General features: G+C 33.1%; 1 protein-coding gene across 2 annotated transcripts in view; it reads right to left on the reverse strand.

Moving 5' to 3' along the window:
* Positions 1 to 588: 588 nt before the first annotated feature.
* The window catches only part of mospd2 (motile sperm domain containing 2), a 46,047-nt gene continuing 18,746 nt past the window's right edge, over positions 589 to 27,889 (reverse strand). For both annotated transcript variants that reach the window (XM_079822478.1, XM_079822479.1), the window contains 6 exons: positions 13,364 to 13,479; positions 11,889 to 11,982; positions 10,021 to 10,117; positions 7,087 to 7,216; positions 3,738 to 3,840; positions 589 to 1,061 (listed from right to left, as the gene is read on the reverse strand). In XM_079822478.1, coding sequence (XP_079678604.1) covers positions 921 to 1,061; positions 3,738 to 3,840; positions 7,087 to 7,216; positions 10,021 to 10,117; positions 11,889 to 11,982; positions 13,364 to 13,479 — 681 coding nt within the window. In that variant the 3' untranslated portion in view covers positions 589 to 920. The remainder of the gene's footprint in view (positions 1,062 to 3,737; positions 3,841 to 7,086; positions 7,217 to 10,020; positions 10,118 to 11,888; positions 11,983 to 13,363; positions 13,480 to 27,889) is intronic.

A 27,889-nucleotide genomic window follows, 5' to 3' on the forward strand; every position in this document is an offset into this window, starting at 1 on the left:
TTCTCAAACTTTTGATGATTGTTGGTCTCTCACTAGCGAAAAAACGAACACACACACACACACACACACACACACACACACACACACACACACACTCTAAAACGCTGCGGGAGCATTTCAATGAGCAAGAGGTAGCGTTACATGGACGTAGGAAAATTAAGACCCGTTTAAAATGATTTAAGACCTAGAACTCAATACTTCAGCGAATTTAAGACTTTTTAAGGCCTTAAAATTTGGAATTTAAAGACATTTAAGACATTTTAAGGCCTTAAAATTTTGATTTTGAATTTAAAGACATTTAAGACTTTTTAAGATCCCGCGGGTACACTGTTATTATTGTTATTTCCGTGACTGCGTTGTTTGTGATTCTGGTTAACTTTGCATTGATTTTTCAGTTTTGTACGTTATATTTTCATGTGTTTTTATAATGTTTTAATATTGTTTTACATTTGACCGCAATAAATTCGGCAGGAATCTGATCCCATAGTTTTGTTTTAAACTATTTCTGGAGCAGAAACAGGCAATACTGGGTCTAAAATGTAAGTCACTTGATATTAACTTTGAACAGATTGTACAGTCATGCAACTTATAGAAAACAGAAGTATTTTATTTATTATACTGTATTGTGTGATTATTAATTTCCTGTAATAACACGCATCATCATCTTGTATATAAATACATTACAATGTAACAAAAAGCACAGAATACTGATGATAAAAGTGTCGACCAAAAGCGTCATTTTATTGTTTATACATTCATACTTTTATAAAATACTATATATATTAAAATCAGACTGAGTTAATTACATTTGCATGATCTTGAGGAATTGTACAGATGTTGTATAAATTAAAGGGGTTTATTCTCTGAGTGCGTGATAAAGGCCCGCTCCTGAGGTCAGTCTCTAGAGGTCAGAGGTCGCTTCACCACGTCCACAGTGAGTAGGCCACAGTGAAGCTGAGCGTCAGAACAAACGTCAGCAGAACCAGCAGAACCTTCTGCATCCACAGACACATCTCCAGCTTCTGCTCCAGACGCGAGTTCGTCATCATCACACGCATCAGCTGGAGGACACATGACCAGCCATTATTATTATTATTACTCTGATCAATCACATGACCAGCCATTATTATTATTACTCTGATCAATCACATGACCAGCCATTATTATTATTATTACTCTGATCAATCACATGACCAGCCATTATTATTATTACTCTGATCAATCACATGACCAGCCATTATTATTATTATTACTCTGATCAATCACATGACCAGCCATTATTATTATCATTACTCTGATCAATCACATGACCAGCCATTATTATTATTACTCTGATCAATCACATGACCAGCCATTATTATTATTATTATTACTCTGATCAATCACATGACCAGCCATTATTATTATTATTACTCTGATCAATCACATGACCAGCCATTATTATTATTATTATTACTCTGATCAATCACATGACCAGCCATTATTATTATTACTCTGATCAATCACAGTAAGACCAGGGACATCCATTAGGACAAAACCTGTAGATATCATCATCATCATTCCCCAGTTCATTCATTCATAATCAGTGAGTCAGTGAATCATTCATTCAACCGATTCATTAAAACGGCTGATTCATTCAGGAACGAAGCATTTGACTGTGTTAATGAGTGAGTCATTGAATCATTCATTCACTCGATTCATTCAAATGGCTGATTCATTCAGGAACGAAGCATTCGACTGTCTTGAGTGAGTCATTGAATCATTCATTCAACCAATTCATTCAAACAGTTGATTCATTCAGCAACAAAGCATTTGACTGTGTTAATGAGTGAGTCATTGAATCATTCATTCACTCGATTCATTTTAACGGTTGATTAATTCAGAAACTCATTTGACTGTGTTAATCAGTGAGTTATTGAATCATTAATTCACTCGATTCATTCAAACAGTTGATTCATTCAGAAACAAAGCATTTGACAGCCTTAATGAGTGAGTCATTGAATCATTCATTCACTCGATTCATTTTAACGGTTGATTCATTCAGAAACTCATTTGACTGTGTTAATCAGTGAGTCAATGAATCATTCATTCACCCGATTTGTTCAAACGGTTGATTCATTCAGAAACTCATTTGACTGTGTTAATCAGTGAGTTATTGAATCATTCATTCACTCAATTCATTCAAACAGTTGATTCATTCAGAAACAAAGCATTTGACAGCCTTAATGAGTGAGTCATTGAATCATTCATTCACTCGATTCATTTTAACGGTTGATTCATTCAGAAACTCATTTGACTGTGTTAATCAGTGAGTTATTGAATCATTCATTCACTCGATTCATTCAAACAGTTGATTCATTCAGAAACTCATTTGACTGTGTTAATCAGTGAGTCAATGAATCATTCATTCACTCGATTCATTCAGAAACTCATTTGACTGTGTTAATCAGTGAGTCAATGAATCATTCATTCACTCGATTCATTCAGAAACTCATTTGACTGTGTTAATCAGTGAGTCAATGAATCATTCATTCACTCGATTCGTTCATTCAGTAATGAAACACCACTGTGTGTCACTCAGACACAAAACAGTCCTGTGGCTTTGGGGCAAAAACAGGCAATATTGTGTCCAAAATGTAAGTCTATAAATATTAACTTTATCAAACTTTATCGGGTGTTTATCGAACTGTTGTATAAAATCAATATCACATTTGTGATCATGCTGACATTTGGAGAAAAAAGGCCTTTGTGTGATTTTGATATTAACTATATAGGATTTTGCCCCCATTTCTTGAATTTATAGAGTAAAGTGTGTGCGCATCTCTAGGTGTGTTTCTGCAAAGTGAGGGACATACTCGATAATGTCAAATCATAATATTATCATAGATGATATATATCGCTCGCCTCTACTGCCAACACACAGAAAAAATGCATTTTCACCATGTTTTTAGGGATAAAATGTTCTATAAATCAGGTGAATGATATATGAACAAACCCTCAGAATAGAGATAAGAATAAAAGGTCGAGTTTGGAGTGTGTGAAGTGGAGATATGCGACTCGCTCAACACTTTTATGGAGATTGAAACCTTCAGACGCAAATAGATGAAGTGCGATAAAATAAACACTAGTGAAAAATAAACATGTTATGGAAGCAAAATAGTCTCTCTTTTAAAAATGTATCTGTTCTCCTGGGTTTATCTATTTTTAATATTTTATTGTGGTTTTCTGTCAGTACTTTGTCTTTTAAGTAGGGCTGTCAAAAGATTAATCGCGATTAATCGCATCCAAAATAAAAGTTTGTGTTTACATAATATATGTGTGTGTACTCTGTTAATTATTATTTATATATAAATACACACACAAGCATGTATATATTTAAGAAAAAAATATTATTTTTATATATAAAACATTTATATTTATATATATTATAGATTATATAAATGTATATACAGTATATACATGCAAATATTTCTTAAATATATACATGAATGTGTTTGTATTTATATATAAATAATAATTAACAGAGTACACACACATATATTATGTAAACACAAACTTTTATTTTGGATGCGATTAATCGCGATTAATCTTTTGACAGCCCTAATTTTAAGTGATCTTTTTGTACTTTGCTCAGTTTTTAAATGTGCTCTATAAATCAACTGAACTATAAAATAGAGTAAAAGGGTAATGTTTTTGTCAGTTGTGTCTGTAAATGGAGTGTGTGTTGAGCTTCTCACCATGGTCTGCAGGTCCTGATGCTCATTGGTGGGCGTCACTGATGGACTGTCAAATGAATTGCTCAGAATAGATTTGGGACTCTCGAGGACGTGACAGCGCAGCCTGTGGGAGACATGAGAAACATTAGTTTAAACACCGAACACTCCTGACGTGACGTGTGTGTGTGTGTGTGTGTGTGTGTGTGTGTGTGTGTGTCAGGCTCCTTCATTCTTCAACACAAAAGATGATATTTTAAAAACATGGTGTTATTAGTCCATATAATGATAGTAATTGGCATGCTGTTTGAACTTCAAATTTATTCAAAATATGTTTACACTGTATTTTTATAAATTTTTACTTTATGGTGAACTTAAATAGAATACAGTAAAAATCAATTAATGCTTGTTCAAAAATTCATAAATAGAATACAGTAAAAATCAATTAATGCTTGTTCAAAAATTCATAAATAGAATACAGTAAAAATCAATTAATGCTTGATAAAAAAATTATAAATGCGTAAAAATAGAATACAGTAAAAATCAATTAACACGATTCAAAAAATCATAAATAGAATACAGTAAAAATCAATGAATGCTTGATCAAAAATTCATAAATGCATAAAATAGAATACAGTAAAAATCTATTAACGCTTGTTCAAAAATTCATAAATGCGTAAAAATAGAATACAGTAAAAATCAATTAACGCTTGTTCAAAAATTCATAAATGCGTAAAAATAGAATACAGTAAAAATCAATGAACGCTTGTTCACAAATTCATAAATGCGTAAAAATAGAATACAGTAAAAATCAATTAACGCGTGTTAAAAAATTCATAAATAGAATACAGTAAAAATCAATTAATGCTTGTTAAAAAATTCATAAATTCATAAATAGAATACAGTAGAAATAAATTAACGCTTGTTCAAATATTCATAAATGCGTAAAAATAGAATACAGTAAACATCAATGAACGCTTGTTCACAAATTCATAAATGCGTAAAAATAGAATACAGTAAAAAGCAATCATTAGGATATTAAGATAAGATATATTGTAAATGTCCTATCATAAATATATCATAAATGTATTATTAGTAGTAATATGCATGGCTTTACAGGAGATTTTCTCAATATTTAGATTTCTTTGCGCCCTCAGATTCCAGGTCTTCATCTCAGCCAAATATTATCCTAACAAATCATACATCAATAATGCTCATTTATTCATCTTCAGATGATACATCTCAATGTAATGTAAAATAAAAAAATATATATTTTACAGTGAAATATTACAATAGTAGCATTTCTTTATTTGATAATTTTTACTAATTTGATTTAGTAGTAATAATATTTATTAATGTATAGCCATATTGCTATATAAGTCCTAGAAACAAACTGGCGCAAATCCTTTCAGTTTTTAATCAGAAATAATTGCAATTACATTTTATTTTTCCCAAATTGTGCAGTCCTAATTATTGGATGAGAAGTTGTCAATAGAAATACAAACACTTTGGCCAAATTCCCCACCTGTGCATTTGTTCATCTACAGGGCTCGACATTAACGCTTGTCCGGGACAAGAGGATTTTTTTAAGGGGCAAGTGAAAAATAATTGTACTTGCCCGATGGACAAGTGTCCTGATAAAAGATCAAAACAAAAAATAACTATGGAATCACCAATGTGCAATAATGATTCTGCATCAGTGTAAGTGGAGATGGATAGTGGATAATAATATAAAACTAACTGACGATGTTGAGCTGTTGAGGCTCTCGAGGAGAAAACAAATGAGCGGCGCTCATACAGAGAAACTCAGTTAATATACACGGTTAAAAATTGTGTAGTTTTTATATTTATAACATATGATATAGTTAAGCAACATCACACGACCAAGAGTGCCATTTTCCTGAATATCATCACGACTGATTTCATTCGCCAGTTCCATAAACAATTATTAACATTAATTCACTTACATTTTAGATGCAATATGGACTGTTTTTGTTCTATTTCAGCAGCGAAAATAGTTCCAAACAAATATCACAGCAGAACCATAACCCGTCTCACAGCATCAGTGTGTGTTAGTGAAGAACCATAACCCGTCTCACAGCATCAGTGTGTTAGTGAAGAACCATAACCCGTCTCACAGCATCAGTGTGTGTTACTGAAGAACCATAACTCATCTCACAGCATCAGTGTGTGTTACTGAAGAACCATAACCCGTCTCACAGCATCAGTGTGTGTTACTGAAGAACCATAACTCATCTCACAGCATCAGTGTGTGTTAGTGAAGAACCATAACCCGTCTCACAGCATCAGTGTGTGTTACTGAAGAACCATAACCCGTCTCACAGCATCAGTGTGTGTTACTGAAGAACCATAACCCGTCTCACAGCATCAGTGTGTGTTAGTGAAGAACCATAACCCGTCTCACTGCATCAGTGTGTGTTACTGAAGAACCATAACCCGTCTCACAGCATCAGTGTGTGTTACTGAAGAACCATAACCCGTCTCACAGCATCAGTGTGTGTTACTGAAGAACCATAACCCGTCTCACAGCATCAGTGTGTGTTACTGAAGAACCATAACTCATCTCACAGCATCAGTGTGTGTTAGTGAAGAACCATAACCCGTCTCACAGCATCAGTGTGTGTTACTGAAGAACCATAACCCGTCTCACAGCATCAGTGTGTGTTACTGAAGAACCATAACCCGTCTCACAGCATCAGTGTGTGTTAGTGAAGAACCATAACCCGTCTCACAGCATCAGTGTGTGTTACTGAAGAACCATAACCCGTCTCACAGCATCAGTGTGTGTTACTGAATGATTCAGCGTTTGAATGAATCGGTTGAATCAAAGATTCACTGACCTGTTCATAAACGACCGCCTCATTCTTGAATGAATCATCCGTTTCACTGAATCGACTCAATGACTCGCTCATTCAGACGGTCACATGCTGCCACCTACTGGTGCTTTAATTTCATCTTTCCAACATTTCTTATTTGTATTTTAATTTTTTTTGAATATAATCTCATAACATTATTTAATGCAGTTGTAATTTTTCAGTGTAAATGATTTAATTTGATTGGTAACAGCCTATAGTGTCTGATTCTAATTTAATTTATAGATCAAATTTAAGAATATAAAAGGAAAGCTGAAGCATATCCTATATTTAATAAGATTATGGAAAAATGCCCTTTATAAAAAGGAACAAATATGACAAATATGCATATTTAAATAAGTCAAAGCTGATTAAACACTGGTGAGAATATTGCTTCAGAATAGATTATATTTACCAAAAAAATCCGGACAAGCACATTTTTTACTCGGACAAGATTCAGCGTGTGAACCGGCTTAATGTGGAGCTGATCTAGACTTCACCTGTGCTCCATGACTTTAGCTTTTGAAACGTCCTTCCAGAAGTGGGCTAACTCTGGGACGCCGGCTCCAGTGCTGCTCTCCATCTCTGCTGCCATCACCAGGAACCGGTCCTGCGGAGACGCCTGGAAACCTGAACACACATCAGATAAACACCATCCACATCATGTCCTGCTAGATCTAATCCATGCACATTCAGGATGAGCCGCTTCTCCAGTAGTGTGCTCACTGCATTTCTGTGACTTCATTCCTTTAGAAGAATTCTAATTAAACAGAGATTCGACTCGCAGATTTTACATGTCCATGAGAATTACAGCCATAGAGACAGAGCGTATTTAGGCCACGCCCACACCGGGGGGGGGGGGACAATCCAACGCTCTCCATTGACTTTACATTGCGTGAAGCTGCATTCTTGTCATCTTGGACTTATAAAAAAAACAGAACAATGTCTAAAAGCTGATATGTGACAAAGTGTACAGCAAACAAGCTAAACAACACAGAAATAAGTTTTTATAAGCTGTCGACCCAAAAAAACAAGAGTTTAAGAAGATAAAAGTGGATACAGGCAGTAAAGCGTGACGCTTCAGCTGAAGAATGGGGACATTTGGGGATCCTGACACTCAGTGTGTGTGTGTGTGTGTGCAGTAAATATTCTGTCACTTTTAAGTCAAATATCCAAATGTCAGGTTTATTTATGATATTTCCTGTCTCTGATGACGTTCCCTGTAGTGTGTGTAGTTCTCAGTGTAATATAACGTGTCTCAATGCCCTGTATCCACTTTTTTGTCCTTAAACGCTCGTTTTTTGGGTCAATAGCTTATAAACACGTCTGGGTTTTTGGTTGTGGGTTTTGTTTAGCTTGTTTGCTGTACCAGGGCTCTACGCTAACATTTTTCTTGAGGAGCACAGTCAAAAATTTAGGAGCACTTTCTGATCAATAACACGTATTCCAATTATGACTTTCCCATTACAGGATGATCTTTGTCCCTTTAAATTAATGTCCAGAGGCATTTTTACCATTATAAGAGCAATGTTTTCTAATCTTATTAAATGTATGCATCATCTTTTGTCAATTTCTTCATTTAAAATAGAAAAGTTTTTTTTTTTAAATGTTAATTTAAATAATAAATTCAGTTAGAGCAATAAGACACAACCAGACTGTTACTAATCTAATTAAATCAGCATCAGAAGTAGAAGTGGCGCAGAAGCTCTATCTGAAATGGTGTTTAGATACATTTACATGCAGCTCATGGGTAAATAATGTTGTATAAATGTTTTAAATATAAGTTTTTGAATTTAGAAATAGGCTATGTACAAGTTAAACTTAAACTTAGTTCAAATATTTATATTTTAAATAAAAAGTCCATGCAAAGTATAAATATGAAAATAAAACAGCCAGTAGGGGGCGTCAGGTCTATGTGGGAGTCGTTCATTCAGTCGTTCAAACGCAGATTCATTCAATCGAACCGCTTGGAGATGCACAACTCGTGTTGTTTTGATTTTCACGAAATAAACATTATTGTGGCTAAAACGTTGTTACTTAATATCAACTTGTCTATTGGACTTTTGTACAAGATCAGTATCACATTTGCAATCATGCCAATACTCGAGTCGGAGCAATAGCAGTCTAATAAACAGAACTGCGTGCGTCTCGCGGAAGAACAGCCGGATCTACTTCTCTCTGTATGTGTCTATGGCGATTGGCGAGTCACGCAGGGACTGTGCTCCTCCGCAGCGCTGCGACCCGAACTGGAATAGTCCGAATAGAAACACTTATTATATGTGTACCGTAGTGATTCAGGGTAAGATAAAAACACGGTTTGGAAAATGGATTCATGATGTACTCACTCATATGCATCTAGTCATTTTTAAACACAATAAATGTTATGGACTGCAGCTGATAAAGATTAAATCAAGAACTCGTACAGGAGCGTTTTTTAATTATTTTATATTAATTCATTTTTGGTGGCATTTTTGCCCCAAGCCCCTGTTCATTTCCGACCTTGTTTATGATAATCCCAATGTGGTATTTCTAGTTAAGTTTGGCTGCAAAGAAACATCAGCGCGAGGCGTCTGGAAAGTGCATGGCCGTGTCACACCTGTTTCACTCATAGACCGCGGTTTCACCATTTAATCTGTGAAGTGTAGTCCGTCGCACACGTTTTTTGCACATGCTCCGCTGACAGAAGGCATGAAAAGCAGTTGATTGCAGCACGAAACGTAACAGTTGCTCAGTCAGTCAGTGTTTTTAGTTTTTATTCCGATTGTATTATACATTTATGCACGAGAAGCGATCGGGTCACTCGCACCGGTGCGCCTAAATATTTTTTGGCAGTCGCACGCAGTAATTTTCAGGCGCAAATGCTCCCAAAATGGTCGCTATGTAGAGCCCTGTGTACACTTTGTCACATATCCGCTTTTAGACATTGTTCTGTTTTTTGTTATAAGTCTGAAATGACAAGGATGCAGCTTCACGCAATGCAAAGTCAATGGAGAGCGTTGGATTGTTTCCCCCCCGGTGGGCGTGGCCTTCAGATTATGACGCGTGTCGCTCTGTCTCTATTGTTCACAAACAGAGAATCGGCCGAAACTTTACTTTATAAAGTTTTAAATATGGATATTTTTCTTACACAAACGCGTCGATTCGCTTCAGAAGGCCTTTATTAACACCCCAGAGCCGCTGGAGCAGTTATATGACGGACAGATGCACTTTTACGGACTTCAAAAACAGAGCAACTATTACTGCTATTCTAATGCTTGGATTAGCCTGGACTTTATTAATATAACTCAGATTGTGTTCGTCTGAGAATGTCATACACACCTAGGGTGAGTAAATCATGGGGTCACTTTCATTTTTGGGTGAACTATCCCTTTAATTAGACTAACATGAACCATTAGAGTCTCGTGTGTCAGAAGAATAAAAGGCGTGGTCTTTACCTCCATGAAGGGACACCACGATGTCCACACTGGCCCCGGGCTCACAGCTGCTGTTACTGGGCTTCACACGGTACTTCTCAGGAGCCGTCGTCCGCACCTGCTCACGCACACGCACACGCACACGCACACGCACACACACACACACACACACACACACACACACACACACACACACACACACACACACACACACACACACACACACACACACACACACACACACACACACACACACACACACATCCATCTACTTTCAACATCAGAGGAGAATTATCCCTTCCCACCTTCTGAATATAAATTATATATTTTTTAAAAATGATGTTAAAAGTCCTTATTATTAGATAAAAAGTCAAAAATATGACATGCTAAAGGCCTGTACACACCGGGACGAATATCGCGCGCGCTTATCGCCAGCGTTTTTCGTGCCGTTTTTCGGCGTGTCTTGAGTGTTCACACCCAAGCGATTTTCACTGGCGCTGCGCCGAGTGAACGGGCACATTCAGTAGATGCGCTCGCGGTACACAAGGTGGAGCTGCGGCACTTTAAGCCTCTGACACTCGCTTGTCACACAGAAGGAGAAGAGAGACAGTATTTACGTGCTTGCCAAAACCACAGACATATTATGTATATGGACAAAACCATTCACACACTTTTTGCTAACTGGCAAGCAGCATTAGCAGCTCATCTTCTTCTTTGTTTACTTACTACTTCTTCGTCGTATCAGTGTGTGCTCGGCAAGACCGTTTTGTGCTTGAGCGCCACCAAGTCGTGTTTTACTGTCACTTCAGCAGCTCCAGGCACGTGAACAAAAGCGCTGATCTCATTGGTCGGACAGTTTTTTACGCGCCGCGTCAAAATAAAAAAACGAACCTGAGGCGTTTTTTAAAAAATTACGCTTTTACGCCTGCCGTTTTGCGCGTCGGTGTGAACACTCACATTGGCGCCCATTGTTTAGTCCCGAGGCGTTAAACGTCGGCGATAAACGCGTGCGAAAATCGTCCCGGTGTGAACAGGCCTTTAGTCATAATTTATAACTGCGTGCATCTTATCCTGCATAATGATCTGCATAATATCCTGCATAATGATCTGCATAATGAGCTGCATAATGAATGAGCTTCAGTTATGTGACAGAGAGAGCAAAAAAATGCTCTTATTTAGTTTTAATTGTACTTATCTAGTAAATGCATCTTGATTTAAGAATGTTTACATATTTATTAGGGCTGTCAAAAGATTAATTGCGATTAATCGCATCCAAAATAAAAGTTTGTGTTTACATAATATATGTGTGTGTACTCTGTTAATTATTATTTATATATAAATACACACACATTCATGTATATATTTAAGAAATATTTGCATGTATATACTGTATATACATTTATATAATCTATAATATATATAAATATAAATGTTTTATATATAAAAACATTTTTTTCTTAAATATATACATGCTTGTGTGTGTATTTATATATAAATAATAATTAACAGAGTACACACACATATATTATGTAAACACAAACTTTTATTTTGGATGCGATTAATCGCGATTAATCTTGTGACAGCCCTAATATTTAGACTAGAAACAATCCAAAAATTACTAAGAATACATTTTTTTCTACATATACTATTTTTTATGTTTTTGAAAGTAGTCTCATGCTAAAAAATGTAATAATTAAAATTAAGATACAATTTATACAAAACGAAATTCACTTTAAAGAAAGCAGCTCACTTTCTACAAAACAAATACGTTTGACTGGTGCTATATGTATCGCATCTGAGCAGACATTTGCGAATAAAAGCTTTATTGATGACTCCGCCCACACGCTCTTCTGATTGGCTGTGATTGATGCTGGCGAGTCTGGTCTCACCTTAAAGGCCACGTGGTTTTTGGTGATGTTGTTGAGGACGATCAAACACCTCTTGTCTGATTCTTTAGCACCGAAGCTGAGCTCCTCGGACGGACTGGAAGAAAACACATCATCAAGAAAACATCCACAGCCTTTACTAATGGATGACTGGATATCAGAGGAATTATTATTATTATTATTTCAATAAGAGGAAGCATTGGATTCAACATGATTCAGATGTAAAATACAGTAAAAATGCAGTTCATATAATCAGGCCATGTTTTCTTTTACTAACCGGACACAAGGAACAATCGTATTTAATTACTTTCATGGTAAAACTTTACAATGTTTAATGTGTTAACATTCATGCATTTGGCAGACGCCTTAATCCAAAAGCGACTTAATGTACATATTTTATTAATGAAAACGTAATAAAACACATTGCCCATTCGTGTCAGTTCAAAGTGCATTTACTAATATTAGTAAATGTTTACATTTACGATTAAAAAAACGCTAGTGTTGTTCATTATTAGTTCAACTAATGCTAACAAATACATTTTTAAAGTAAAATGTTGACCATTGTGATGCATATGCACCAATATAACAATAAAAAACGGCATTATTCAAAATTAATCGGAGACTTTGTTTTGAATTGATTCATCTTGTAAACAAATCACACATATTCAATGTTACCCAGTCCTAGTATTCACATGAATTATAGTTTAATATTTAGGGCGGGGCAACCTGTCACTCACATGAGATCCACCAATAGCAAACCACAACCGCCCCAATCAATTCCCCACAGACACACTCAAGCCCCGCCTACATTTGTTCTTGTTTGTGAAGCGATTCACTTGCAGACAATAGCTCAATTAAAACTAGTGCTCCTTCTCTTTCATGCTGACTTTAATACACTTTAGTTTGAACTCAAATGCTTCCTAATGTGAAGCTGCTTTATTATTTTGATATGAATCATCTGATCTTTGGACACAAAGCCAAATAGAAAACTAATTAAATGAGATGCGCATCTTTTACTTGTAAAGTATTTAAATGAGTGGTTTATACAGATATAACCATTACCACATGATTATTTATTATATGAAACATTCATTTGCAGATAAAATAAATATGAAGTCTACCATTACCATAATAGGATATTACTGGATCTGATAAAAAGTAAAAAATTATGATTTCATAAGAAGTGGTACAGTTTAATATACAATGTATTTCACTTTTAAACAAACACAATTCATTGTGAATTAGTTCAGTAGATCAATTCACTTTTGATTCATTTCAGTGAATCAGTTCAAACTGTCCGTCTCAAACGATTCAAACTGTGATTCGTCGTTATTTATAAAGTTCACTAAAGTCTCCATGTGTCAGTTTTCATATGTTGTAAATATATGTCTCTGTCTGTGACTGGCTTGTGACACTGGTGCATATAAATGAAAATGCTTCAATATGATGGTTTGGAGCAGATAGAGTTGAGTGTTTACCTGATGTGCAGTAATGTGCCCTTGAAAGTGGACGAAGGTTTTCTCGCCCCTCTCAGTCGTCCAGGTTCTCCTCTGTCCAGATCGTCTGACTTCTGGCCGTCTTCAACGAAATTCACCTAAAAAACACAACGTTTTCATTTTTAGACTGTGAGAATAATGGAAATGCATGATTTTAGTGAGCATGAACGTGATCAAACGCGCTAAAATCAACAAACTGATGTTCATTTTTAATGAGCACATTGTTGATCTTAAAATGTAGAATTTTTGAACAAGCATTAATTTATTTTTATTGTATTCTATTATTTAAGCATTTTAGATTTTTTAACAAACATTAATAGATTTTTACTGTATTCTATTATTTAAGCATTTTTGATTTATTAACAAACATTAATTTATTTTTACTGTATTCTATTATTTAAGCATTTTTTAACAAACAATTGATTTTTGCTGTATTCTATTATTTAAGCATTTTAGATTTTTTTTAACAAACAATTGATTTTTGCTGTATTCTATTTAAGCATTTTTTAACAAACATTAATAGATTTTTACTGTATTCTATTATTTAAGCATTTTTTATTTTTAACAAACATTAATAGATTTTTACTGTATTCTATTATTTAAGCATTTTTTATTTTTAACAAACATTAATAGATTTTTACTGTATTCTATTATTTAAGCATTTTTGATTTATTAACAAACATTACTAGATTTTTACTGTATTTTATTATTTAAGCATTTTTTATTTTTTTGAACAAACATTAATAGATTTTAACTGTATTCTATTATTTAAGCATTTTTTATTTTTAACAAACATTAATAGATTTTTACTGTATTTTATTATTTAAGCATTTTTTATTTTTTTGAACAAACATTAATAGATTTTTACTGTATTCTATTATTTAAGCATTTTTTATTTTTAACAAACATTAATAGATTTTTACTGTATTTTATTATTTAAGCATTTTTTATTTTTTTGAACAAACATTAATAGATTTTAACTGTATTCTATTATTTAAGCATTTTTTATTTATTAACAAACATTAATTTATTTTTACTGTATTCTATTATTTAAGCTTTTTTTTAACAAACATTACTAGATTTTTACTGTATTCTATTATTTACGTTTTTTTTTTTTTGAACAACATTAATTGATTTTTTCTGTATTCTATTATTTAAGCTTTTTACAATTTTTTATATTTTGCATATTAAAATCGCAGCATAGAATAAACATTGCAATTAATTTGTCATACACGTTGTTGATCTTAAAATATAATTTAAGTAGCAACATTAATGACAGAAGAGTACAGTCCATCTTCACCCTTCATTCAAATATTACTAAAGATTTTGTAGTCATATTGCGTAGTTGTGTTTCATTGATTGTGCAACATCATTTTTGGCACATGAAAACAAGCAAAAATTAGAGAACCAACCAAATATTAATAACTGATTATGTTGTAGTCGGTGTTTGCTTCTTCCTCTCAGAGTTTTGTTTTTCTGTGCATTTTCTTGTATGATTGCACAATTTTTCATTTTTAATAAGTTATGGTAATTTTACACACACATGTTGCAATGCAACATTCAATCCCAATAGGATCAATGGCATCAGCTGAAATCAGAACAAAGGGCCAATGTGAGCATGTGGCTTCACACACACACACACACACACACACACACACACACACACACACACACACACACACACACACACACACACACACACACACACACTTTAACCATTACAGGAACTTTCCTCCACTCTGTTCGTTCTCAGAGCGCCACACACACACACACACACACACACACACACACACACGTTTTCTTTGTGCTCGAGCTGCAGAAGTGGAGAAACAGCTGAAGTGAAACTCCCGCCTGACCAAACAACACATGCTGTGTGTCGGGGGTCAAAGGTCAACGTGTCAATCGATCAAAGAGTCAGGGTTGATTTGAAATGTTCTGGACTTTATTCAGTGTGAAATGTTTTACACATAAGATTACATTTTACAGTGTGTCAGTCAATCAATCAATCATTAGTGTCGATTCATGACTTTATTGGTAACTCTTTACAATAAGCTCACATTAGTTCATGTATTTATTCATCTCTGCGTTAGTTAGAATAATACTGCGGATCATTTGTTAGTTCAGGTTCATTAATTAATCTTAACAGATATTTCATAATGTATTCATAACATTTGGAACTTGAACATGAATTGTTTATTGTTATTTCATGTTAACTAATGTGAGCCTAAAGTGTTCCCAGTTAGTGATGATATGATTATATTGCATTATATATCCATCTTCTGCAAACACTTAGTATTGAATCACAGAATCAGAGAAATCAGAGCAAACATTGTGTTCCTAAATAAAACAGACACAGTCGTTAAAACACTGGAGATATAATATATGAAATGTTTAAATGTGTAAAGTCACATTCTGCTTCATTTCTACGGAGTGTTAGTGCAAAACTGAAATGATCAATAATAATAACTAAAGATACAGAAGGTTGAATGTTAAAATGGTCATATGGATACAGTAGTGAAGAAAGCGGTCACATGACAGCAGTTCCTCTGTAGGGGTCAGGGGTCAGGGGTCACACACACTGCAGAGAGTCGAGTCGCATCAGCTTCAAATCAACAGCATTTCTCAACTGGTTAGAGTTAAGACACACATCACCCAGTCTCTACGCTCTCTCAAACTCCATAATCATTCTTCTAGAATTTGTTTTAAAAAATAGATTTTTACTGTATTCTATTTTTAACGCATTTTTAAAGGGTTAGTTCAGCCAAAAATGTAAATTGTGTCATTAATGACTGAGCCTCATGTGGTTGGACACCCGTCAGACCTCCGTTCATCTTCAGACACAAATGAAGATATTTTAGTGTAAATCTGATGCTCTGAAAGGCCTCCATTGGCTCAACTTTACACTCTCAAGACCCTTAAAAGACACTAAAGACTAAAGTTACAAAGTCCATCTCACTACAGCGGCTCTACAATAACTTTATGAAGACGACAATAGTTTCTGTGCGCAAAAAAACCCTAAATAACGACTTATATAGTGATGACGATTTCAAAACACGGCCTCATGAAGCTTCGAAGCGTTATGAATCAGTGAGTCGATTCAGCGGTTCAGAGCGTTATGAATCAGTGAGTCGATTCAGCGGTTCAGAGCGTTATGAATCAGTGAGTCGATTCAGCGGTTTGGAGAATTATGAATCAGTGAGTCGATTCAGCGGTTCAGACCGTTATGAATCAGTGAGTCGATTCAGCGGTTCAGAGCGTTATGAATCAGTGAGTCGATTCATGATTCGGATCGCGTGTCAAACCGCCAAACTGCTGAAATTACGTGACTTTGGCGATTCAAACCGCTGAATCGACTCACTGATTCATAACGCTCTGAACCGCTGAATCAACTCACTGATTCATAACGCTCTGAACCGCTGAATCGACCCACTGATTCATAACGCTCTGAATCATGAATCGACTCACTGATTCATAACGCTCTGAACCGCTGAATCGACTCACTGATTCATAACGCTCTGAAGCTTCATGAGGCCGTGTTTTGAAATCGTCATCACTATATAAGTCGTTATTTAGGGTTTTTTGCGCACAGAAACTATTGTCGTCTTCATAAAGTTATTGTAGAGCCGCTGTAGTGAGATGGACTTTGTAACTTTAGTCTTTAGTGTCTTTTAAGGGTCTTGAGAGTGTAAAGTTGAGCCAATGGAGGCCTTTCAGAGCATCAGATTTACACTAAAATATCTTCATTTGTGTCTGAAGATGAACGGAGGTCTGACGGGTGTCCAACCACATGAGGCTCAGTCATTAATCACACAATTTACATTTTTGGGTGAACTAACCCTTTAACTGTTTGAACAAGCATTAATTGATTTTTACTGTATTCTATTTAAACATAATTTTTTTTACTTTTGAACAAGCATTAAAACGCTGATTCATTCAGTAATGAAACAAGTGAAGTCTTTATGAGTGAGTCATTGAATCATTCACTCAAGAGATTCGTTCAAAAACACTGATTCATCCAGTAATGAAACAAGTGAAGTCTTTGAGTGAGTCATTGAATCATTCACTCAAGAGATTCGTTCAAAAACACTGATTCATCCAGTAATGAAACAAGTGAAGTCTTTGAGTGAGTCATTGAATCATTCACTCAAGAGATTCGTTCAAAAACACTGATTCATCAGTAATGAAACAAGTGAAGTCTTTGAGTGAGTCATTGAATCATTCACTCAAGAGATTCGTTCAAAAACACTGATTCATCCAGTAATGAAACAAGTGAAGTCTTTGAGTGAGTCATTGAATCATTCACTCAAGAGATTCGTTCAAAAACACTGATTCATCCAGTAATGAAACAAGTGAAGTCTTTGCGTGAGTCATTGAATCATTCATTTAAGAGATTCGTTAAAAAACACTGATTCATCCAGTAATGAAACAAGTGAAGTCTTTGAGTGAGTCATTGAATCATTCACTCAAGAGATTCGTTCAAAAACACTCATTCATTCATTCAGACCCCCAAAGTAATTCGTCCAATTATTTAAAGCCTTTTAAATCGACTGCGATAATTAACATTTAGTCAGAACCTCTAGTATTACATGTTTTGTTTAATTGTCTATTCAGAATCGCGGTTTAATTCAGACTCAGATCAAACGAGTTCATTTGCTGTGGTGTTGTAGATGGAAATGAATCAAATTGGTTTCATAATTGACTCATTTTACAAAATTGAGTCTCGTATTTGATGACTTTACCCTAATAAACAGGAAAGAACAGTGCTAATGTTGTTAAAGCTGCTGTGAAACGTCAGTATTGTATAAAGCGCTGTAGAAATAAAGCTAGATTTGTAGCTCCAGCAGGAACGCAGACGCTGAAGAACCGGTTCCAGACTTTAGTGTGTATGAGCCCTTGTGAGTTTAACATCATAACAACACACAGATAATCAGGTGAAACTGCAGAAATAACTCATATCTGACTGATCAAACTGAATAAACCCGTAACCAGACGGTAGTTTGTCAGAGAGAAACCAGTCAGAGGGATTAAAATCCTGGGCAAGTGTGTGAAATGGGAGGTGAAATGGTTTGGCACAGATGGGTCTGGTTTCGGGAAACTTCAGCACTTGAGGGTGTAGAATCATCTACAATGTCTTACCAGTCCTTGTTTTAAGACACAGACAGAGAAGGACATCAGAAACACACGGCCGGCCGCATTTCCCCATTCATTTCCATGAGTTTGAAGCAGCGAATCAAAGCCAGCAGATGAATCGCAGCAGTGCAAACTTTGATTTGAAGCAAAATAAGACACAAATATTCAAGACTGTGAACTTGCCGTTAAGAATCAATTGCTCTCGGATGCGCTCGATTAGAGCTGCACGATACTGGGAAAAACTGCTTTCCGCAATTTATATATTGAGAAATACAAAAATACAGGAATATTGACCATTCTAGAATGAACGGGTGCATAGAAAATAGGGGGAAAATATTACAATTTACCAGAAAATTTACCAGAAAAACTTGGAAAACAATTCATACCGTAAATAGCTTTAAAAAAAAATCTAAAATCTTTAAAAGGCATTCATATTTCAATATGACTAAAATAATAATAATTATGATTTTTATTGTGATTATTATTAAACATAAAATAAAAAAATACAATAATACTACTAATTATTATGGTTTTATTGTGATTATTATTAAACATTAAACAAAAAATATATTGGAATATTATTGGACTGTAAAATAAGAGTAATTACATTTTTTTTAACGTTAAAATTACAATAATAATTATTATGATTTTTATTGTGATTATTATCAAACAAAATAAAAAAATACAACAATACTACTTATTATTATGGTTTTATTGTGATTATTATTAAACATTAAACAAAAAATATATTGAAATATTATTGGACTGTAAAATAAGAGTAATTAAATTTTATTTTACTTTAAAATTACAATAATAATTATTATGATTTTTATTGTGATTATTATTAAACATTAAACAAAAAATATATTGGAATATTATTGGACTGTAAAATAAGAGTAATTAAATTTTATTTAACGTTAAAATTACAATAATAATTAATATTATGATTTTATTGTGATTATTACTAAACATATTAAGGAAAATAAATATATTGTAATATTATTGGACTGTAAAATAAAACGAGTAATACTTTGATTTTACTTTAAAATAACAATAATAATAAGAATGATTTTATTGTGATTTATTATTTAACAAAAAAATATATATTGTAATATTATTATTTTAATTTTATTTAATTTATTTTAAAAACACAATATTTATTTTACTTTAACATGTTAATAATAATAACAATAAAAATAATAAAGATAATTATGATTTTGTGATTATTACTAAACATAATAAATAACCCAATAATATTGAAATATTATTGGACTGTAAAATAAAAAGAAATTGAGTAATACATTTCTTTTATTTTAAAATTACAATAATAGTAATTATGATTTTATTGTGATTTATTATTAAACATATTAAACATAAAAAATATATATATTGTAATATTATTGGACTGTAAAATAAAAAGAGTAATAATTTTATTTTCCTTTAAAATGACAATAATAGTAATTATGATTGTATTGTGATTATTAAATGTATTAGACAAAATAAAATAAAAATATTGTAATATTATTGGACTATAAAATAAAAAAGGAATACAATTTTACTATACTTTAAATTTACAATACTAATTTTAAGTGTTATTTTCCTGGTTTTTAAATGTGTTTTATTCTGACGGGTTGCTGAATAAATGCATGCGCTGGCGGTTTCAGAGCGAAGGCGCTGTGTGTTCATGTTCACGCCTGCAGCTCAACAGAACCACTCGATTCACAGTAAATTAACACTTCTGAGACTTCATATATTTACTTCATTAAAAAGGGAGTCTGTGCAATTTGACAATCGCACAAAACTATATCGTAATATCAGTTTTCCCCCAATATACCGTGCAGCCTTATGACCTGTTCACACAAAGGACGATAACTATAATGATAAAGATATAGTTCTAAAAATAATCATTCTAAATATGAAAGAATAGCAGAGTCCAACAGCACAACGATAGCGATAACAGCACAGTGAAACAATATCGTTGGAATCAATTTCAGAAGGTTTTTTTCCCAGCTGATGGATGACAAAAACATTGACAGCCAATCAGAATCCATCTCGAGCATTTAAAGCGACAGCGCTTAGAATAAACAGAATTATTCTGTCAGCTGGTGTGGACGCTAATGCTTATCGTTCTTGTGTGAACGGGCCTCTACACTCATAAAGATATCATTCATGAACCTGTGAGCTCATGCTGAGAGTTTGAGAGTCACATGATGATTCTGCAGTGATCAATGAGAAGTGTGTGATATAATTAGCATTCGCTGTGACGTTAATCAACACGTCTGCTAGCAGATACACTAACAGAAGATCAGGCTGAATGACACAGGGTTATTATCATAAACCAAAACTATTACAACATTTAAATAAAGCTGCAATAAAATATAATATAAATACTAGTTTTAAAACTTAAACCAAACAAAAATTAAAAATGTTGCCTTGGCAATAAACTGACAAACGTTTAAGTACTAAAATTATTAACTGGAAATAAACAAACAAAACTATACAAATTAATTAAACCTAATTATGAATATTTATAAAAACAACTAATAATATGACAAAAGCACATAAAGAAATGACACACTGTTTTCTCAACATTTAACAAGTTTTTTCTCAAAACACAAGGACTTTATTCTCAAAATTTTACGAGTTTTTTCTCGAAACACAACGACTTTATTCTCAAAATTGTACAATTTTTTTCTCGACACACAAGGACTTTATTCTCAACATTTAACAAGTTTTTTCTCAAAACACAAGGACTTTATTCTCAAAATTTTACGAGTTTTTTCTCGAAACACAACGACTTTATTCTCAAAATTGTACAATTTTTTTCTCGACACACAAGGACTTTATTCTCAACATTTAACGAGTTTTTTCTCGAAACACAAGGACTTTATTCTCAACATTTAACAAGTTTTTTCTCGAAACACAAGGACTGTATTCTCAACATTTAACAAGTTTTTTCTCAAAACACAAGGACTGTATTCTCAACATTTTACAAGTTTTTTCTCGAAACACAAGGACTGTATTCTCAACATTTAACAAGTTTTTTCTCAAAACACAAGGACTTTATTCACAACATTTTACGAGTTTTTTCTCGAAACACAAGGACTGTATTCTCAACATTTTACAAGTTTTTTCTCGAAACACGAGGACTGTATTCTCAAAATTTTACGAGTTTTTTCTCGAAACACAACGACTTTATTCTCCAAATTTTACAATTTTTTTCTCGACACACAAGGACTTTATTCTCAATATTTTACGAGTTTTTTCTCGAAACACAAGGACTTTATTCTCAACATTTTACGAGTTTTTTCTCGAAACACAAGTACTTTATTCTCAACATTTAACAAGTTTTTTCTCAAAACACAAGGACTTTTTTCACAACATTTTACGAGTTTCTTCTTGAAACACAAGGACTGTATTCTCAAAATTTTACGAGTTTTTTCTCGAAACACAAGGACTTTATTCTCAACATTTTACGAGTTTTTTCTCGAAACACAAGTACTTTATTCTCAAAATTTTACGAGTTTCTTCTCGAAACACAAGGACTGTATTCTCAAAATTTAACGAGTTTTTTCTCAAAACACAAGGACTTTTTTCACAACATTTTACGAGTTTTTTCTCGAAACACAAGGACTTTATTCTCAACATTTTACAAGTTTTTTCTCGAAACACAAGTACTTTATTCTCAAAATTTTACGAGTTTCTTCTCGAAACACAAGGACTGTATTCTCAAAATTTAACGAGTTTTTTCTCAAAACACAAGGACTTTTTCCACAACATTTTACGAGTTTTTTCTCGAAACACAAGGACTGTATTCTCAACATTTTACAAGTTTTTTCTCGAAACACAAGGACTTTATTCTCAACATTTTACAAGTTTTTTCTCGAAACACAAGGACTTTATTCTCAACATTTAACAAGTTTTTTCTCGAAACACAAGGACTTTATTCTCAACATTTAACAAGTTTTTTCTCTAAACACAAGGACTTTATTCTCAAAATTTAACGAGTTTTTTCTCAAAACAAAAGGACTGTATTTTCAACATTTTACAAGTTTTTTCTCAAACACAAGGACTTTATTCTCAACATTTAACGAGTTTTTTATCAAAACACAAGGACTTTATTCACAACATTTTACGTGTTTTTTCTCGAAAAACAAGGACTGTATTCTCAACATTTTACGAGTTTCTTCTCGAAACACAAGGACTGTATTCTCAAAATTTTACAAGTTTTTGCTCGAAACACAAGGACTGTATTCTCAAAATTTTACGAGTTTTTTCTCAAAACACAAGGACTGTATTCTCAACATTTTACGAGTTTCTTCTTGAAACACAAGGACTGTATTCTCAAAATTTTACGAGTTTTTTCTCAAAACACAAGGACTGTATTCTCAACATTTTACGAGTTTCTTCTTGAAACACAAGGACTGTATTCTCAACATTTAACAAGTTTTTTCTCGAAACACAAGGACTGTATTCTCAAAATGTAATGAGTTTTTTATCAAAACACAAGGACTTTATTCTCAACATTTTACGAGTTTTTTCTCGAAACACAAGGACTGTATTCTCAACATTTTACGAGTTTCTTCTCGAAACACAAGGACTGTATTCTCAAAATTTTACGAGTTTTTTCTCGAAACACAAGGACTGTATTCTCAACATTTTACGAGTTTCTTCTTGAAACACAAGGACTGTATTCTCAAAATTTTACGAGTTTTTTCTCGAAACACAAAGACTTTATTCCCAATTTCATGAGTTTTTTCTCGAAACAAAAGGACTTTATTCTCAACATTTAACGAGTTTTTTCTCGAAACACAAGGACTGTATTCTCAACATTTAACAAGTTTTTTCTCGAAACACAAGGACTGTATTCTCAAAATTTTACGAGTTTTTTCTCGAAACACAAGGACTGTATTCTCAACATTTTACGAGTTTCTTCTCGAAACACAAGGACTGTATTCTCAAAATTTTACGAGTTTTTTCTCGAAACACAAGGACTGTATTCTCAACATTTTACGAGTTTCTTCTTGAAACACAAGGACTGTATTCTCAAAATTTTACGAGTTTTTTCTCGAAACACAAAGACTTTATTCCCAATTTCATGAGTTTTTTCTCGAAACAAAAGGACTTTATTCTCAACATTTAACGAGTTTTTTCTCGAAACACAAGGACTGTATTCTCAACATTTAACAAGTTTTTTCTCGAAACACAAGGACTGTATTCTCAAAATTTTACGAGTTTTTTCTCGAAACACAAGGACTTTATTCTCAACATTTTACGAGTTTTTTCTCGAAACACAAGTACTTTATTCTCAAAATTTTACGAGTTTCTTCTCGAAACACAAGGACTGTATTCTCAACATTTAACAAGTTTTTTCTCAAAACACAAGGACTTTTTTCACAACATTTTACGAGTTTTTTTCGAAACACAAGGACTGTATTCTCAACATTTTACGAGTTTCTTCTTGAAACACAAGGACTGTATTCTCAAAATTTTACGAGTTTTTTCTCGAAACACAAAGACTTTATTCCCAATTTCATGAGTTTTTTCTCGAAACACAAGGACTGTATTCTCAAAATTTAATGAGTTTTTTCTCGAAACACAAGGACTGTATTCTCAACATTTTACAAGTTTTTTCTCGAAACACAAGGACTTTATTCTCAACATTTAACGAGTTTTTTCTCTAAACACAAGGACTGTATTCTCAAAATGTAACGAGTTTTTCATCAAAACACAAGGACTTTATTCTCAACATTTTACAAGTTTTTTCTCGAAACACAAGGACTGTATTCTCAAAATTTAACGAGTTTTTTATCAAAACACAAGGACTTTATTCACAACATTTTACGTGTTTTTTCTCAAACACAAGGACTTTATTCTCAACATTTAACGAGTTTTTTATCAAAACACAAGGACTTTATTCACAACATTTTACGTGTTTTTTCTCGAAACACAAGGACTGTATTCTCAACATTTTACGAGTTTCTTCTCGAAACACAAGGACTGTATTCTCAAAATTTAACAAGTTTTTTCTCGAAACACAAGGACTGTATTCTCAAAATGTAATGAGTTTTTTATCAAAACACAAGGACTGTATTCTCAACATTTTACGAGTTTCTTCTCGAAACACAAGGACTGTATTCTCAAAATTTTACGAGTTTTTTCTTGAAACACAAGGACTGTATTCTCAACATTTAACGAGTTTCTTCTTGAAACACAAGGACTGTATTCTCAAAATTTTACGAGTTTTTTCTTGAAACACAAGGACTGTATTCTCAACATTTTACGAGTTTTTTCTCGAAACACAAGGACTGTATTCTCAAAATTTTACGAGTTTCTTCTCGAAACACAAGGACTGTATTCTCAAAATTTTACGAGTTTTTTCTCGAAACACAAGGACTGTATTCTCAACATTTAACAAGTTTTTTCTCGAAACACAAGGACTGTATTCTCAAAATTTTACGAGTTTTTTCTCAAAACACAAGGACTTTATTCTCAAAATTGTACGAGTTTTTTCTCGAAACACAACGACTTTATTCTCAAAATTGTACAATTTTTTTCTCGACACACAAGGACTTTATTCTCAACATTTAACGAGTTTTTTCTCGAAACACAAGGACTTTATTCTCAACATTTAACAAGTTTTTTCTCGAAACACAAGGACTGTATTCTCAACATTTAACAAGTTTTTTCTCAAAACACAAGGACTGTATTCTCAACATTTTACAAGTTTTTTCTCGAAACACAAGGACTGTATTCTCAACATTTAACAAGTTTTTTCTCAAAACACAAGGACTTTATTCACAACATTTTACGAGTTTTTTCTCGAAACACAAGGACTGTATTCTCAACATTTTACAAGTTTTTTCTCGAAACACGAGGACTGTATTCTCAAAATTTTACGAGTTTTTTCTCGAAACACAACGACTTTATTCTCCAAATTTTACAATTTTTTTCTCGACACACAAGGACTTTATTCTCAATATTTTACGAGTTTTTTCTCGAAACACAAGGACTTTATTCTCAACATTTTACGAGTTTTTTCTCGAAACACAAGTACTTTATTCTCAACATTTAACAAGTTTTTTCTCAAAACACAAGGACTTTTTTCACAACATTTTACGAGTTTCTTCTTGAAACACAAGGACTGTATTCTCAAAATTTTACGAGTTTTTTCTCGAAACACAAGGACTTTATTCTCAACATTTTACGAGTTTTTTCTCGAAACACAAGTACTTTATTCTCAAAATTTTACGAGTTTCTTCTCGAAACACAAGGACTGTATTCTCAAAATTTAACGAGTTTTTTCTCAAAACACAAGGACTTTTTTCACAACATTTTACGAGTTTTTTCTCGAAACACAAGGACTGTATTCTCAACATTTTACAAGTTTTTTCTCGAAACACAAGGACTTTATTCTCAACATTTTACAAGTTTTTTCTCGAAACACAAGTACTTTATTCTCAAAATTTTACGAGTTTCTTCTCGAAACACAAGGACTGTATTCTCAAAATTTAACGAGTTTTTTCTCAAAACACAAGGACTTTTTTCACAACATTTTACGAGTTTTTTCTCGAAACACAAGGACTGTATTCTCAACATTTTACAAGTTTTTTCTCGAAACACAAGGACTTTATTCTCAACATTTTACAAGTTTTTTCTCGAAACACAAGGACTTTATTCTCAACATTTAACAAGTTTTTTCTCGAAACACAAGGACTTTATTCTCAACATTTAACAAGTTTTTTCCCTAAACACAAGGACTTTATTCTCAAAATTTAACGAGTTTTTTCTCAAAACAAAAGGACTGTATTTTCAACATTTTACAAGTTTTTTCTCAAACACAAGGACTTTATTCTCAACATTTAACGAGTTTTTTATCAAAACACAAGGACTTTATTCACAACATTTTACGTGTTTTTTCTCGAAAAACAAGGACTGTATTCTCAACATTTTACGAGTTTCTTCTCGAAACACAAGGACTGTATTCTCAAAATTTTACAAGTTTTTGCTCGAAACACAAGGACTGTATTCTCAAAATTTTACGAGTTTTTTCTCAAAACACAAGGACTGTATTCTCAACATTTTACGAGTTTCTTCTTGAAACACAAGGACTGTATTCTCAAAATTTTACGAGTTTTTTCTCAAAACACAAGGACTGTATTCTCAACATTTTACGAGTTTCTTCTTGAAACACAAGGACTGTATTCTCAACATTTAACAAGTTTTTTCTCGAAACACAAGGACTGTATTCTCAACATTTTACAAGTTTTTTCTCGAAACACAAGGACTTTATTCTCAACATTTAACAAGTTTTTTCTCTAAACACAAGGACTGTATTCTCAAAATGTAACGAGTTTTTCATCAAAACACAAGGACTTTATTCTCAACATTTTACAAGTTTTTTCTCGAAACACAAGGACTGTATTCTCAAAATTTAACGAGTTTTTTCTCAAAACAAAAGGACTGTATTTTCAACATTTTACAAGTTTCTTCTTGAAACACAAGGACTGTATTCTCAAAATTTTACGAGTTTTTTCTCGAAACACAAGGACTGTATTCTCAACATTTAACAAGTTCTTTCTCGAAACACAAGGACTGTATTCTCAACATTTTACGAGTTTCTTCTCGAAACACAAGGACTGTATTCTCAAAATTTTACGAGTTTTTTCTTGAAACACAAGGACTGTATTCTCAACATTTAACGAGTTTCTTCTTGAAACACAAGGACTGTATTCTCAAAATTTTACGAGTTTTTTCTTGAAACACAAGGACTGTATTCTCAACATTTAACGAGTTTCTTCTTGAAACACAAGGACTGTATTCTCAAAATTTTACGAGTTTTTTCTTGAAACACAAGGACTGTATTCTCAACATTTTACGAGTTTTTTCTCGAAACACAAGGACTGTATTCTCAAAATTTTACGAGTTTCTTCTCGAAACACAAGGACTGTATTCTCAAAATTTTACGAGTTTTTTCTCGAAACACAAGGACTGTATTCTCAACATTTTACGAGTTTCTTCTCGAAACACAAGGACTGTATTCTCAACATTTTACGAGTTTCTTCTCGAAACACAAAGACTTTATTCCCAATTTCATGAGTTTTTTCTCAAAACAAAAGGACTTTATTCTCAACATTTAACGAGTTTTTTCTCGAAACACAAGGACTGTATTCTCAAAATTTTACGAGTTTTTTCTCGAAACACAAAGACTTTATTCCCAATTTCATGAGTTTTTTCTTGAAACACAAGGACTGTATTCTCAACATTTTACGAGTTTCTTCTCGAAACACAAGGACTGTATTCTCAAAATTTTACGAGTTTTTTCTCGAAACACAAAGACTTTATTCCCAATTTCATGAGTTTTTTCTCAAAACAAAA

This window comes from Gobio gobio (assembly GCF_949357685.1).
Source record: "Gobio gobio genome assembly, chromosome: 7".
Taxonomy (NCBI): Eukaryota; Metazoa; Chordata; class Actinopteri; order Cypriniformes; family Gobionidae; genus Gobio; species Gobio gobio.